The sequence below is a fragment of the Sitodiplosis mosellana genome, unplaced genomic scaffold (genome assembly GCF_009176505.1).
Source record: "Sitodiplosis mosellana isolate CC-2019 unplaced genomic scaffold, AAFC_SMos_1.0 Smas_scaffold_2, whole genome shotgun sequence".
Lineage (NCBI taxonomy): Eukaryota > Metazoa > Arthropoda > Insecta > Diptera > Cecidomyiidae > Sitodiplosis > Sitodiplosis mosellana.
Window position 1 is genome coordinate 7605594 of NW_022595245.1, and position 16664 is coordinate 7622257.

At 37.2% G+C, this 16664-nt stretch overlaps 5 protein-coding genes across 6 annotated transcripts; 4 read left to right on the forward strand and 1 right to left on the reverse strand.

The window, feature by feature from the left end:
* The first annotated feature begins 49 nt into the window (after positions 1-49).
* On the forward strand, positions 50-1810 carry LOC129565247 (gamma-secretase subunit Aph-1). Its single transcript, XM_055439906.1, has 3 exons — positions 50-760; positions 882-1055; positions 1135-1810. The coding sequence occupies exons 1-3, from the start codon at positions 539-541 to the stop codon at positions 1456-1458; spliced, it is 720 nt and encodes a 239-aa protein (XP_055295881.1). The 5' UTR covers positions 50-538; the 3' UTR covers positions 1459-1810.
* Positions 1495-6885, forward strand: LOC129565244 (transportin-3). Of its 2 annotated transcripts, XR_008687593.1 has the most exons (7): positions 1909-2491; positions 2652-3731; positions 3861-4027; positions 4107-4573; positions 4646-5624; positions 5760-5950; positions 6018-6885. XR_008687593.1 is itself a non-coding variant. In XM_055439902.1 (6 exons), the coding sequence occupies exons 1-6, from the start codon at positions 2372-2374 to the stop codon at positions 5818-5820; spliced, it is 2874 nt and encodes a 957-aa protein (XP_055295877.1). In that variant the 5' UTR covers positions 1495-2371; the 3' UTR covers positions 5821-6885. The 2 variants fall into 2 exon arrangements, 1 of the variants encoding a protein (XP_055295877.1); XM_055439902.1 differs by having other exon boundaries at positions 1495-2491; positions 5760-6885.
* A 223-nt stretch (positions 6886-7108) lies between these two features.
* On the forward strand, positions 7109-9898 carry LOC129565451 (serine/threonine-protein kinase 3). The gene is made up of 3 exons (XM_055440393.1): positions 7109-7999; positions 8320-8662; positions 8788-9898. The coding sequence occupies exons 1-3, from the start codon at positions 7445-7447 to the stop codon at positions 9666-9668; spliced, it is 1779 nt and encodes a 592-aa protein (XP_055296368.1). The 5' UTR covers positions 7109-7444; the 3' UTR covers positions 9669-9898.
* Positions 9899-10374: 476 nt separating this feature from the next.
* On the reverse strand, positions 10375-14087 carry LOC129565452 (cyclin-Y). The gene is made up of 2 exons (XM_055440394.1): positions 13774-14087; positions 10375-12275 (listed from the first exon to the last, which is right to left on the reverse strand). The coding sequence occupies exon 2, from the start codon at positions 11899-11901 to the stop codon at positions 10846-10848; it is 1056 nt and encodes a 351-aa protein (XP_055296369.1). The 5' UTR covers positions 11902-12275; positions 13774-14087; the 3' UTR covers positions 10375-10845.
* A 275-nt stretch (positions 14088-14362) lies between these two features.
* Positions 14363-16664, forward strand: LOC129565453 (phosphatidylinositol glycan anchor biosynthesis class U protein). Its single transcript, XM_055440395.1, has 6 exons — positions 14363-14868; positions 14940-15139; positions 15285-15757; positions 15838-16109; positions 16270-16412; positions 16488-16664. The coding sequence occupies exons 1-6, from the start codon at positions 14739-14741 to the stop codon at positions 16581-16583; spliced, it is 1314 nt and encodes a 437-aa protein (XP_055296370.1). The 5' UTR covers positions 14363-14738; the 3' UTR covers positions 16584-16664.

Consider the following 16664-nt stretch of genomic DNA (forward strand, 5'->3'; position numbering starts at 1 on the left):
ATCACTATCGTTGAACGCATCCATTTCGCATTCAAACAAATGATTTTTTGGTGCGGAAATCCGGCTGATATGCCGCTAAATAAAAAATTCTGCTCTCATTGAGATTTTATCAAATGTGGCTAGATTTTTTAATTCAAACGCCAACCATAATCCGATTGTACGGTGTACTTTGAAACGTAATTGCAAAGTGCGTTTCATGTGTTTGTAAATCGGCAGTGATGACATATCGTAAACGTCAACTTGAAAATTGCATTTTCGTGCAACTCAAGCAAACAAATCATCCCAGAGCTTCAGCACAGTGGTCTTCGTGAAAGCAACAAAAAAAAACACTTTGTTACAAGAATCATCATAAACACAACAATTCCAACACAATGTTCAACAATAACTAAACATTTTTAATTAGAAGTAACTTCTCGTTTGAAAATATTCGCTTTAAGATTGAACTTTGTCGGAACTTATTGTTTACTCCCCAAAGTGCGAATAGATTAGTCACCATTGTCTATTCTCTGGTTTGATAAAAAAAAAATCCAACATCAAAATGACTTTGCCTGAGTTTTTCGGTTGTGCTTTCCTTGCTTTTGGGCCAGCGCTGGCAATGTTCACCATGACCATTGCACAAGATCCAATTCGAATTATCATTCTGGTTGCGGCCGCATTTGTATGGCTTTGTTCACTTTTGCTCTCATCACTCGTCTGGTTCATATTCGTACCGCTTCGAAATGTCACAATCTTTGGAATGATCATCTCCATTCTCATTCAGGTAATTTTCAAACATTGATTTTCTAAAAGTTCAAACTAAAGATTCGAATCGAATCACACAAGATGTAGAAAAGTAACCGAAGTAAGTAAGTCGCAGAAGAATAATTCAATTTGCTTTGCAGGAGATGTTTCGATACGGCATTTATCGCGGAATACGTGAATGTGAAAATGGGCTGCAACTGGTGTCGGATAACTCGCGCATCGTTGAGAACAAACACATTTTGGCCTATGTATCTGGCTTGGGATTCGGCATTATGAGCGGAGCATTTGCATTAGTTAACATTTTGGCTGACTCAGTGAGTAGAAAATGACTTGAAGCGGAATTGAACATATTGACCGAAATTCGCATTAAATTGTCTTCTGTTCGCACTTTAGGTCGGTCCAGCAACGGTTGGTCTACTGGGAGGACATCAATATTTTCTCCTCACCAGTTCGGCACAGGCCCTGTGTATGATTCTATTGCACACATTCTGGAGTGTGATTTTCTTCAATGCAGTCGACACACAATCACGATTGCATATCGGTTATGTTGTAGTCAGCCATTTGATTGTATCCTGTTTAACGCTACTGAACCGCCTCGAAATGTATTCGCTTACATTGACCTCAAGCTATTTGATTACAGTGGCGACGGCCATCATCGCATTCAGAGTCGTGGGCGGTTCGAAAGAGTCATTCAAACGCTTCGTCACATGTAAATAACAGCAACAACGCTCTTCTATATAAGGCCAACAGATCAGTACAACATGTTTTCAAACTCTGTCGTCCGCGTGCTATTCAAACTACTTTTTTTTAGCTTTGTTCATGAAAGATATTTCTTTGGGGGAGTATAATCAATTTGGATTATTACCCATTCTGAAGATGTTACAAACATTCGAATTTTACGATGAATGTACACGATAATCTTTTAATTTTTAAATCGTAGTAGCTGTATAAATATTGTACGATTAAGTCATGTATTTTCGATATATAAATTGCGGTTTTTTATGCAAAATCGTTTAAGTAACAAAATAAAAAGAAATTATTATTATCGTTGTGAATAAACTTCAACGCACATAGCACAGCATACACACAAATTGCTACTTGGGACAGAAGATGAGCGTGGCGATTGCGTTCAATGTCACTCACAAGCGATTGGCAACACTTTTTGACACATTTAGTTTAACATACGAACGAAGAAGAAGAAGCAGCGACCGAATTCGATAGGGCATTTCAGTAACACACACACACAAAAAAAAAGAAAAAAATCCATTGAAACTTTATTATGTTTGCATTTTACGCAAATACAATCATTTGAACTTGGTGAATCGAAATTGCATACACACACTTTTTTTTAACTTGTAGAAAAATTCCAGTTCGTAAGTTTTAAGCGTATTCGTCCAAAATACAAGAGAAAACAGGCGAAAATTTATTAAAATAGTCAACGATAAACAAATAAACCGGATTTTTTCTCCACATCTCGTCGTTTCGCAATTGTTTCGAAATTTGTATAGAAGACAAAAAAAAGTAATTCATTCCTTCGTGTGAAATTGTAGAATTTGTTTTTCGGTATAGTTAACAAATCAAAATTAGTTTTTGGGACGGGCAAACGATTCGCGCAAAAGAGTTATAAATAATGATGGAATCACCTCCGACAACTGAGGCAGTTTATCAAGGCGTTTACACACTGTACAACAACACAAACACCGTTGAACAAGAGAAGGCATCCAAATGGTTAGAACAGCTACAAAATTCGGTGAGTTGGTCAGCAAATGATTGGGACATTTTTAGGATAGAAACAATTTGCCGCAAGAAGAAGAGGCCAACATTTTTATCATTTAGCAAAAACAAATGACATAACCCCACTTTAAACCAAATCGTTTTTTTCTCTCTACTCCCGTACTCACATCGAAAAGGTTTATTCGTGGCAAATTGCGGACGAATTGCTTCAGCAAAAACGCGATCTACATTCGTGCTATTTTGCCGCGCAAACGATGCGAAATAAAATCCAAAATTCCTTCCACGAATTACCCGATGAGGCTCATGTGTCGCTACGCGATTCATTGATTGCACACCTTGGCCAAATCACCATCGAAACAAATCCAATCATTGTAACGCAATTATGCCTAGCCCTTGCCGATCTGACACTGTTGATGTCACGTTGGACGGATCCGGTGCTGGATTTAATCGAACGTTTGTCAAGGAATGAAAACAGTTTGTGGCCATTAATCAATACCATTTCACTGATACCGGAGGAGATAAGCTCACGGAATTTACGACTCGGCTCAAATCGACGTGATGAAATCCAAAAGCAATTGGAAGCCAATTCCAAAGTTGTACGCGAACTGCTCGTGGGCAGTTTGACGAATTATGCGCACGGGAATCCCACGAAAGTACTCACCGTTGTCAAATGTTTTACGTCGTGGATTTGTTCGCATGCAATTGACGTGTGCGATACGGCCAACAATGTCATTGTGGCGGAAAGTTTTAATTTGCTTAACAATCCAGATACCGAATTGAAATTGCATGATGCAGCCACGGATTTGCTGTGTTCATTTTTACAATGTTTAGAGGTCAATAATCAACCGTTGATCGAGAGTCATATAACACAGAACATTGTTCAATTAGAAAATTCGTACCACATGGCAGTGGCACAAGAGGAAATCGACAAGGCAATGAATTTTTGTCGCATCTTTACCACATTGGCCGAATCATTTTTGGATAAAATGATTAACACCGAGCTCGATCAACAGCCACACTATTCGATTAAATCATTGGATTTAGTGTTGAATTGTATCGGCCATTATGACTATGAGGTGGCTGAGCTCACGTTCTCGTTTTGGTATCGTCTCAGCGAAGAATTGTACCAGAAAAACAACGACGAACTTTCAAAACACTTTCGAGCGTACATCGAACGATTGCTGTTCAGTTTGTGGAAGCTATCGCAAATGGAACCCGACCACGAAGGATTGCTGGAAGATAACGATAGTTTTACGGTAATTTGGTTTTACAATTGAATCTTATTGAGAATAGACATAAGTAAACAATGGAATCTCATTCAGAACATAAGAAAACAATTCTGATTGTATCAAAGTGCCTGATAAGCAAACCCATTTCCATTCCAGGATTTTCGACGGAAAGTATCCGAAGTGATTAAAGATGTTGTTTTTATTGTTGGATCGAGCTACTGTTTCAAACAAATGTTTTTATTACTGCAAGAGCCAAATACCACATGGGAGAGCAGTGAGGCGGCACTGTTTGTTATGGAGAATGTGGCGAAAAATATTTTACCGTAAGTTTTGAGACGAACTAATGCTAGCGCAAAATGTTTCACATTGTTTTCTAAAATCGATTCAATCGCAATATTCCAGAGATGAGAATGATGTTGTGCCAAAAGTTGCTCAAGCCATTTTAAAGCTACCCGAAAACACTCACATTGCATTCCGTTTCACGTCAATCATGTTGCTGGGTGAGTTGTGTGAGTGGATTGACAATCATCCTGAGTCGCTGGAGGCTGTGCTCAACTTCCTACTCTATTCGTTAAACCAAAAGAATGGTTTGGCCGCGGCAGCCGCATCGGCACTCACGCAAATCTGTACGGCATGCAAATCCCGGATGACCTTTCATTTGAACGGTCTGCTACAGATCGCCCAAAGTCTGGATACGTTTGAAATATCAAATGAATCATCGATCAATTTGATAAAGGGTATTTCAACCATCATTGGACGATTACCATTAGATCAAATGACGCAGCCATTACAGCAACTCTGTTCGTATCAACTCGGTACGTTACGTCAGATATTAATGGATCCAATTCAATCATCCAGCGAGCGAACGGGTAAGTTACCATGCGCCCACATTTTCAAAAAATGTTTCATTCATTGATTAATTGTATGTTTATTCAATCCAGGTGGTGGTAAGCAGGAGCAAAGCCATCGAACCGATCCAAGTTTCTGGTTGGATCGCATTGCGGCCATAGTTCGTTACACCAACCCAGATGTAAGAGAAAATGAGGTGCATCCATGTATGGCTGTTTTAGTTGAAATTTGGCCAATTGTCTCTGAAATACTCAATAAATACCAAAACGAGGGTCGAATCATGGAACGGGTATGCCGATGTCTACGATATGCAATTCGAAGCATTGGCAAACAGGCAGCACCGCTGCTAAACGAGCTAGTGAAACAAATGGTTGAACTGTATACCGCACATCATCACAGTTGCTTCCTGTATTTGGGCAGTGTTCTAGTCGATGAGTTTGCCAACGTAAACGATGATTGTACACGAGGTTTGCTACAAATGATGGAAGCCTTCATTCAGCCAACATTCTCTCGGCTTCAAATGGAAAATGGCCTGAAGAACAATCCAGACACGGTCGATGATTTCTTTCGATTATGTGCACGTCTCCTGCAACGATGCCCAATTCCGTTCCTGCAAAGTCCAATCGTAACACCAATCATACAGTGTGCTCTACTCTCCTGCACACTTGACCACAAAGATGCCAATTTATCCGTGATGAGATTCTTCTATAGTTTACTGAACTGCGGCCGACCACAACACAATCATCATCATCACCATCACCACAGTAATAGCAACAACAATAACACGAATAACGACAACAATTCGGTGGTAAATGCGCAAAATGCACAAAAACAGCAGCTAGTACGGCAAATCGTCCAAGAACATGGCCAAGCCCTAACTGCCAATCTCATTCAAGCATCCATTTACTACTTACACTCATACATGCTCTCTGATGTTGCCGATGTACTGCTCGAAATGAAGGACATCAATGCACAACAATTGAGTGAAAATTTGCGAGCAGCTGTCGAATCTTTACCAAAGACACATGCTACGGCTGAACAACTCGATGAGTTCCACAACAGTGTTATACGGTAAGTGGTTAGATTTTGTGGTTTTACTATATCTAGTGAAGATGTTCACTTGAAACATACACCCAACAATGACTTCGAATTACAATTTCTATTTTTTTTAAAGACTAATCCCAACAATTTCATCTCTTTCCATAGGTCCGAGACACCAAAAGCCATATCACATGCGCTTAAAGACTTTACCCGACTTTATAGATAAATTAAATGAATTAGTTGAATTTGTTCGAATGATTGAGAAACGGGCGACTTGAAGCGGCGAATGGGATAAATGTAGCCAAATTTCAAAGAGAATTATATACAAAAAGAAAACCACACGCTTGCTCATTAAGGTGCATTTACTTTACACAGCAATCTATCAATCTTCTTCATCTTGTTTTTTCCCCCTTTCTACTCCAGCAAACCAACATATAGCAATTAAGATAAAAGGTTAACATGAAATTGTCACGTTCGCAATCCAATGACAAAAAGTAACATTATAAACAGAAAAAGAGAACAGTATGCATAAGAAACAAAACTAAAAACAAACAAGAAACTAAACGATGATTGTGAATGCAAACGTGCACGAACTGAAACACTTTTAAGAAGAAACAAAAAATCATATATGATGGATATGCATTTTTTCGTACATAAAACTATGTATTAGATATGAATTAAGATGAACGCGTGATTGGCGACGAAAAGAAAATAGTCTCAGATTTCAAAGAAGAAGAAGAAGAAGAAAAAAAACCAACTATGTAACAACTACAAGAAAAACCAATTTTTAAGATTGATGTTACATTGTAGAATTCTAGTATTTAATCGCGAACAAGAGAAGATTTTTTGGTCGAGTCAATTCGGAAATGTATCACACACTGACATTTGACGCGCATCTGTTTAGGTAGAATTTGTAAAAAAAAATAATACAGAAAACCAAGTAATAAGACAATTTTTGTAATTTTTTGACACCTAAACACTTAAACGAACAGTCATTAAGTTCGTTTCAAATAAAATTAAGACGCGAAATTGTTAATTTAGATCTTTTCAAATAAATTAATGAAAACAACAACAGCAAAAAAATAACAACAACATTTAACTTAAGAGTGACACACACGATATTCGCGATAGAATCTAAGAGATACCAACCGAAATTCAAATGAGTGTAATGCTATATTTAATATTGAGATGAAGAAATAAAATCGAAAGAAGAAATTACAATTAATACCAAGATTTAACATGTAAAATTTGTATTATAGAAGGAATGAAATAAATGAATTTACTAAATTAACAACGGAATTTTATTTCGCGTCATTTTAAATGATTAACTAAACTGTTTTTGTAGTGATTCATTCGATAAAAATTCTAAATTTAATTTATAACCTCATTCCATATTTTTTTTCCTCCTTTGGATGAGAAACGGTCAATTGAGTTCAAATCGTATACGGCAACAACAAAGTGACATAACCAAAAACCGTATACACATATAGTTGTCTCACTCTAACGCCTGCTGCCACTCAACTGTCATACGAAATATTCGTGCGAACGATTGCTCTGTGCGAGGAAAAAGACAATAGACAAACACAAAAGACTACAGGTCTTTTGCATAATTAAATCAAGAACATTCTTTATTTCATTTTTTTCGTTCGTTGTTATTATTGGTGGTGGTGGTAGCCAATTATTGGCGGCAAACGAATTCGATTTTTGGTCGACTGGATGAACGATGAACAACGGCAAATGCCGATAGAAATGTAGGCACAGAACACACAAAAAAAATCGAAGCATATCACGTCAGAAAAAGTGTCTCGTGTATATCGTAGTGAACGAAAAAAAAAAAAAAATAAGAGAAAATGTCTTCCAAAAATGAACTAAAAAAATTACTTTCGGAGGAGAGTCTTGCCCGTCCGCCGGAAGAAGTGTTTGATATTTTATTTAAATTGGGAGAAGGTTCGTATGGATCGGTGTTCAAAGCCATTCACAAGGAAAGCGGTGTTGTAGTTGCCATCAAATTAGTGCCAGTCGAATCCGATCTACATGAAATCATCAAGGAAATTTCGATCATGCAACAATGCGATTCACCGTATGTGGTTCGATACTATGGTAGCTATTTCAAGCAATGTGATCTGTGGATTTGTATGGAATATTGTGGTGCTGGCAGTGTTTCGGATATTATGCGATTGAGAAAAAAGACTTTGTCGGAAGATGAAATTGCGACCATTTTGAGTGACACACTCAAGGGTTTGGAGTATTTGCATCGACGGCGTAAAATTCATCGTGATATAAAGGCCGGGAATATTCTTTTGAATTCAGAGGGACATGCAAAATTGGCGGATTTTGGTGTGGCTGGACAGTTGACTGATACAATGGCTAAACGGAATACGGTGATTGGAACACCTTTTTGGATGGTAAGTGTGGAATCGAAATGCTGTTGCTTCTTTATCTCACTATGTTTCTTCCGAGGTGCTTATTTGTTATCGCAAGTCAGTACAGACTTGCACAAAATCGACTCACGAGGTCTACCGCAGAAAGAACAGAGTAGTCTTAACAAATCTACGAATCCACGCGATCCAGTCGAATTTGTTTTCTAGGAAACAGTGACTCGCAAACTCATCTACATTTGACGTATTGAATCATGAGACTCGCATGACATATATAAGCTCCTCGGTTTCTTCTGAAAATTTAATGGCCAAATTATGGGTTTGCTTTTCGTTATTCTATTTTGTAGGCACCTGAAGTTATCGAAGAAGTTGGTTATGATTGTGTGGCCGACATATGGTCATTGGGTATTACGGCATTGGAAATGGCCGAAGGGAAACCACCGTATGGTGATATACATCCGATGCGTGCAATTTTTATGATTCCACAAAAGCCACCGCCATCATTCAGAGATCCCGATCGATGGACCACCGAGTTCATTGACTTTGTGTCACTGTGTTTGGTGAAAAATCCCGAAAATCGTGCCAATGCCAGCGATCTGCTCAAACACGAATTCATTAAAAATGCCAAGCCACGAAGCATTTTAAACGATATGGTTGTTGAAGTGCACAATATTCGAGAGGCAATGAGTCGTAAGTGTGATATAAGTTGTTGTATTAAGCACATTCTTTGTGTGATAAATATTGAAGTTTCATTGTTTTATTTTTGGAAAACCCGTTTCGGTAATGACTAATATGATATGATACTATCGTTGTAGGTATGGCACAAAATTCCAACAGTACACCAGGACGCCCAAATCCAGCGAATGCCGACGAAACAGATGATGATGATCAACAAAATTCGCACACTATCAAAGAATTTCCACCCGATAGCGGTACATTGGTACCAGATCGAAACAATACAGATGATGGAACAATGATAGCACATACCGATTGCGGAACACTAGTTCCAGACAGCGGTACAATGGTGGAATTGTCATCGAATTTGGGCACAATGGTCATCAATTCCGATTCAGAGGATTCAACAATGAAAAAACACGACACGGATCCCGACAAGGAAAAGTATCGACCACAATTTTTGGATCATTTTGATCGTAAGAAATCGGAGGCCATCAATAAAATGGTTGCCGATGTTGCAATGATGCCATCGGCTCCACCGATTGAGTCGGAAGCTATGCAGGTGGCTGCTGCTGCTGCTGTCGCTGCTGCACAGGCACAATCTCAGGCTGGTTACATCCAACACCAACAAGTCGTACAAGATGTACACGTTGCTCCGCAGCAATACATACCGGGGCCAAGTCACATTCAAGTGCATCAACAGCCGCAACTATACCCGGCACTGCCGATGCAAATGGGCCTACCGCATTTGGTACATCACGATGGAATCGATAACAATGCAATGATGCATCAACCGCACATTTCACCCAAGCACATTGACATCGCATTGAATTCCGACTTCATCAAATTTCTCAGTTTTGATGATTTGCAACAGCGATTGAACAATATCGATGTGGAAATGGAGCGGGAAATTGAAGAGCTTAACCGCAAGTATACGTCAAAACGCCAACCAATCTTGGATGCCATGGATGCCAAACGAAAACGCCAACAAAATTTAAACAATAATCTTATCAAGATTTAATCGATTCACGACGAAGTGAAATAAGACGAATTTCTTTTCACGGAAAAAGAATTAAGTCAAATTTTTTGTTGTTGTCAAGAATGAAGTTGAATGGAGGGACAGAGTAAGAGAGAATGCTCAATTACTCAACACGCATAATGATGTTTTTTGTTGTAATAGATTTAGAAGATTGTAATAGATAAGTTCGATAAGTTGAATAAAGAAGGAAAAAGAAATATTTTCAAAAGAAATGCTCGATGTTTTTGTTGTTGTTTTCTATTTTCGATTCTTTATTAAAAACTCTAATGAAATATGCGATTTTTAGATACATGCGCTTCTGTGCGTCTATGACGAGTGCCGACAAAATCACTGTTGTCTTGGTAAAATATCGATTTGGATATATTGGTTTTTCTGTTTTAGCATTTCGCAAAAAAAGATTGGGTTTTTTCCATCACTTAAATGCTACAATACAATACACATATTCTTAATGTTCTATAGGACATTCTTTAGCTTTTACAAAAAAAAACAAATCTCTTGAAATGATGTATTCAAATGGAAACACGTCAACCTACAAAATAAGTTAGACATGCGAGAAAATTCCAATTTATCTCTTCATTGCAGCTCCAATGTCAATGACACCTATAGCCAGTAGTATGAGTCGATTCGGTAGATAAATTAGATTTCAAAAATAAATTATAAAGTCAAATTGCAAAAGACAGAAAATAAATTACGCTGTAAAAAAATGCGACAGTACTTTTTATTGAAATGTGTGTGTGTGTGTGTGTGTGTGTGAAAAAATATCAATGATTTTTGTTGTAGTTGCTTGATATACAAATAAGTACATGTTGGTGTAAAAAGAAATTCAATGTTAAAATGAGCAAAAAAAAATTAACATATATGTGTGTGTTTTCGTTAAATTGTTGGTATGCGCAATAATTTTGGTGTCAAAATGCAAGAAAAGAAAATAATCAAAATTCAAGTCGTTACTTGTAGCTAAGTGAAAATAAATTGAAAATAAGAGACATTTTCTTTTCACTTCTAATTCCAAAGTCAAAAACGATCGAGCAAAATAAAAACTGGATGAAATTTTCCTTCTTCTTCTACTTCTTTTCCCTTCTTCGTCTGCTTTTCATTCAAATATATGCGTAGACAATTAGAATAAAATGAAATCAAATTCAAATTCATCATTAAAAAGGAATCATGATAATATAGCAACGGATCGTCGCGGCCCACCCTGTCCATGGCTAATATTATCCATGGATGACCATCGTTTGATGCCATTTTTGAGTGCTTCAGCGGTGACTTTGTCCTGCATAACGCGTGACATCGCTTCCAATCGTTGTGCCCGATCCTTTGACAACGGTTCGGTCGGAAATGATAGATCATTTGATTCGGCCAATGACCGCAAATCGAAATAGTATTTGGCATACACCGATGACGGTACATTGATATTGAATTGCAACAATTCCAAAAATTGTCGCTCCAATTCGTTCATATCTTCGACGGTGATGTCTTTTAAAATTTGGCAATAGTCCACATTCCAAACGGCCTGATCGTCCCACACTTTGCTAGCCAATAGAATTGCACCGAGTACGATTCGTTTCCAATTGCATGGGCCTATGTCCAATTCGGCATAAGTAAGAAGACGCTCTAAATAGACTAATGTGATTATAGCACATTCGGCCGTCAATTGCGCGGCATTGAATAGTGTGCGAAGGAATTTATAAATTTGTCTATGCTCCGGATTGATTTGATCAAAATCGTCGGGAACGGGATCTCTGGTCAATGGATGTAATCGTTCGTCAAATATGTCGAGACGTCGTTCGGATTGTCGATTTTTTATGTGATAATAAATGGCGAGCGATACACATTTGACGGTATTTTTGAGATTTGGCTGCGATACGGTGCTGTCATCCAGGTATATCGTTGAACATGAACTAGACTTTTTTAGTGCACCACCACTGCCACCGCCACCAGATGCCGTAGTTTGTTGTGCAATTTGGTATTGAGATCGTTTACGTGTGATGCCATTGTCGAACGATTGCTTTGATCGTTCCAGGAACATCGTTTTTGCCGATGGATTACATGACGGATCCACCGTATCGATGTCACCCAACTCACGTTCAGATATATGCTGTAAATTATTCGTCGATAATTCACCTTCGGGAAGATGCTCTTCAAATACTGGCGTTTCTTTTGTTTTTCGCACTGGTTGCGGACTCGAATACGAACAACATGACTTCGTATTTCCCATTTTTTTATTCTTTATGCTCTAGTTCTTTTTTGCTTTGTTTCTAATTCCTTACTATTTTCGTCGTATAAATTGCGTAGGATGTTTATTTGGTTTTAAAATGCGATTCGTGTGTATGTGTCAATTTTTGTTAATCGTCTTTTTTTGCCTTGATAAAATTCTAACAGCCGGTCATTGTTTGTGTCTTTTCTTTAAAAAAAAAATAAGTATAGATTTCTTCTTCTTCCTTTTTAAAATTTTTGGATTCGATTCGTATCCTTTGCGTTGACTAGTATTCGATTTCCAATCGCCTTCAGTTGATTGTTAAAATGAGAGCAGCTCAATTTGGCACTTCATCAATGGCCGCTTATTTGAATACCAACAATTTTATGTTATCACTGTAAATAGAAAAGAAAACAACATGGAAATTAGCACGATTTACGTAGTCGGATGTAATTTAAGTTTTTAAGCTGATAATTGCTGGTGTCGGTAGTGAGAGAGAGAAATATCTCTGCTCGTGATAAATAAGAGAGGGTACAAAGTGTTGATAATTGGTGTACTTAAAATTCGACATTTGAGCTTCTCGTGAAATTGAATGATAAAATTGTTGTTTCGGTCGACACAAAAACCGTATCATCGAAACTGAACTGAACCAAATCGAACCAAACTAAGCGCAAATATTTGCGCGTAAACAATTGGTCGTTGGCAAATAATAATCGGAATATATGTATACCATATTGATAAGTATTGGTGAGAGATGGAGGAGAGTGTGCAAATTGATTGTGCTTAGCCCTAAGCAAATCATAATTTTTTCCTCGAAATAGAAAAATCAACAACTCTTTGCGCCACCAAAGATAAGCGCTTGATAAAATTAGATTGGAATTTTAATGAAATTCCATTGAATGAATTTTGCGTAGATTTCAGAGCGGTTTCATTTAAGAACAATTTAGAATGCGAAAAATATCAGATCGCACTGTAATTTGAACGCAATTTGTTGAAAGAGAGATAAAACCACTGAATTCATTCAACGAGATAAAATTGAATTCTCGTCAAAATACAAAAAAAAAAAACAAATATCCCATTCAATTAACTCAATGTGTTAAATGAAAAGGAAAAAGGGATAGAAAAACAAGAACACGGAATTAAAATTCCAATTAATTGATCACATGAATTTCACTTCGGTCCCGCTGTGTACGTACACGCTCACTCTGTGTTCATTACAAATGTGCAATACATGGAGAGCAATGACATACAAACGGCCGATAATAAATTGGAAAATTTGCCAGCATTATTAATTCAGTAGCATATCTTTTTTTATCCGAAACGGCGTGTTGTAAGCCAAAAAAAGAAATGCAGCAACAACACCACGATATCATTGCATTTCTCTTCTGTCCTCTTTGTGGTTTGCGTTGTGTGTGTATGTTTTTTCTCTTCGCATTCATGGCGAATGCATGCGATGTAACAATGAATAAACTAAATTTTCACTTTAATTAAAAATAGTCATAACTATGACGAGCATATGAATGTGCACGAATTTAATACATTAGCGGGGCGAACAGCGGTAGAAGCAGCAGTAACAACAACAACACCACCACCGCCAGTGTTATGTGTACATATCATCACATTTGTCAAGAAGACTACGCCTTTGCACGACAAAAAAAAAATTGTTTCACATTGCCCGGCAAGCCAAAAAACAGAAACTGTTTTTATGTCCACTAAAAACCGCAAAGTAAAAATACCAACGCAAGCCACCAAGAATGATTCTTCGTAAATACGATATTCCCTATTTGCACAAATCCTCTTGCCATCTCAGTACCGTGTCATCTTGATTCGTTCACATATGACTCTCGTTTTTCTTCCGATCACAACTATTTATTATCAGCAATGAATACAAACCCATTTTTTCCATTATTTGTAATTTGGGTCGGGGGCACTGCACTAGACTTTCTTACGTGTCTTTTTCGCTTCTTAGAATTCGATTTTTCTGACTACAAATTCGACCGACAATGCGAATGTGTTTTTCTATTCGCTTTTTTTTGGTACTCTCTCAAGATGCTATTATGTGCTTGGTCGCTCTCCGAATGGAATAATACAATCAAATTGTATATTTATTAGGCATAAAGCAAGTTATAGTTTATATAGACAGATATATACAGCCGAACGAGATGGAATGAACTACATACAATTGAACGATTGCCCAAACTGTCAAAATGAGCAGCAGCAGCAGCACTAGCAGTAGCCATATTGCATTTTCGGTTTCATTCGTCACCCATTTTTTTAATGAAAAAAAAAATCCAATAATTTTTATTTTCGCATGTTATCATTTCAAATATTTAAAAAATTCTCAATTGTTTAATTATTTTCGGAATTTTTTGCTTAAATCCATTTATTTCATCATATTTTATATTGATGCGGTTTGTTTATTCACCGATAATATACGCCATGAAGTTGTTCCCATGAATGTTGTTTTTTTTCGGCGTGCGGCATTGTCAAGTGGCGAACTGTCATATAGACAATTGAAACGAACAGCTCGGTGACTCTTCAACGCAACAAAATTTCAACAAACAATCGCAGTGTCCAAAAATCAGGACAATAAATCAATTTTGGGTGTTGCTATTATTAAACGCTAATGATTATTTAAATCGGTCTAACTTTGCTTTAATTTATAGATGTTATAGTTAGAAAATTTGATATTAAGTGGAAAATTTACATCGACCTATTAACGGAAAGTCATAGGTGTATTGAAAATAGAGATAAACAAATGGTTCACTGCCGATGCGATGAGTAGACCATATGAAATCACATTAAATGAATAAAAACTGTGCCATCACGAACAAAATCAACAATAAATCATCATAAATATGTCACAAAATCTATTGTTTAGCTTTGGATTAGCCGGTATTGTCCGGTGCTTTTTGATTACATCAAATTTTGCCGAAACAATTCGGAATCGAGTTGAAGTATCCACACCGCTGAATTCATGGAAACGAAGTAAGATTTTATCAACTCAAAAGTGTCTCGATTCAAGAGTTTTAATAATAATTTCCCTTTTCAATTTTCAGTTCAGGAAGGAGCATTTCTGTATGAGAACAACATAAATCCATATTCAGGAGATTTGTATCATGAAAACCCACTTATTTTGTATGCATCGAATTTCCTCATTCGCAATGCGAGTCCATTCATTCCGTATTTATTCGTTGGCTGTGATTTGTTGTGTGCGTTTTTGCTATTTCGAATGGCAAAAGTTTTAATTGCTCAAATGGTGAGTACCAATTCTTTCATATCCTTTTTCAAGAAGCAGAGTCAAAAATCGGCAACATTGGTTTTTCACATCCATACAAAACTGATATATCTTTTATAGAACCATTCAATTTTTAACCACAATTCTTTCTTTTTTCAAATTCCAGTTTGTTGGACAACAGCGTCGACTGAAGCACTACGCCAAAGGTACGCAACAGCTGCATATCAAAGCCAATGACTTGGTTGACATTCCGATATTCGTTGCATTGGCCTATCTTTTCAATCCGTACACCGTGTTCAATTGCGTCGGCCAGACGACAACCGTATGGAGTAATTTGTTTTTAGCCGCATTTTTCTTCTTTCTCATTCGAAAGCAAACGTTGCTGTGTTGCCTGTGCCTAGCACTTGAGACACAACGTAATTTCTATCCCATCGAGTTGATCATACCCGCATCATTGTATTTGAGCTCGTACGAAGTAGACGATGACGATGCAATTGACTTAATTGAAAACACCACATTTAAGTGGCGTAACGTATTCAATGTCATTATCAAATTCGGACTGATTTTAACTGGGCTACACATTGTCTCGTATTGCATTGTTAACGATTGGAGTTTTTTGGACTCGACATATGGATTCATGTAAGACTCTGATTCATGATGTGCTTCTCTTTAAATTAATAACAACTGTGATGATTAAATGTGTGCTATCTTCATTTTAGTCTGAATCATCGTGATCTACAACCGAATATCGGCCTGTTTTGGTACTTCTTCACTGAAATGTTCGAACACTTTCGACCACTGTTTTTGTTTTCATTTCAATTGAATGCCACCATACTCTATTTGGTACCGTTGACTATCAAACTGCAGAAACAACCGATATTTTTGGCCACCATCCTCATCGCATTGACATCTATATTCCGATCATATCCCTGTGTGGGAGATGTTGCCTTCTACATGGCACTGATTCCACTTTGGAAGCATTCAACCGTTTGTAAGTGAAATATTTGAATGAAATTTTGTACAGAGTCGAAATTGGTATGGATCGATTTGATTCGACTAAAAACCAAGTCTTTCAAACTCTACGCTAAAAACTTGCCAATCCGACTTAAATCTATGACTTCAAGAATTCTAATCATGTTCCGTCTTTTCAGTGATGGCAAACTACTTTATCGTGTTCTGCTTTTTCCTCATCACATCTGCTCTCGGACCAACCGTATGGTATTTATGGATTTATTGCAATTCAGCCAATGCGAATTTCTACTTTGGAGCCACTTTAGCATTTGCAAGTGCACAGGTAAACCAAATTGTCTAATGATAACATGGCCATAAAAAAACTGACTCACTGTCTCAATTCTGTTGTTTGTTTTAGATATTCCTGGTGACCGATTTGCTATTTGCATCAAACAAGCGAGACTTTTGTTTACGGCACGGTCTCAACCGATTGAATCAATTAATTTTAGAATAGGTGTCATTTAATGTAAAGAGCTTTATCCCAAAATGAACAACAAGTTAATTTGAAATAATAAAAAAATCGATAAAAACCAAA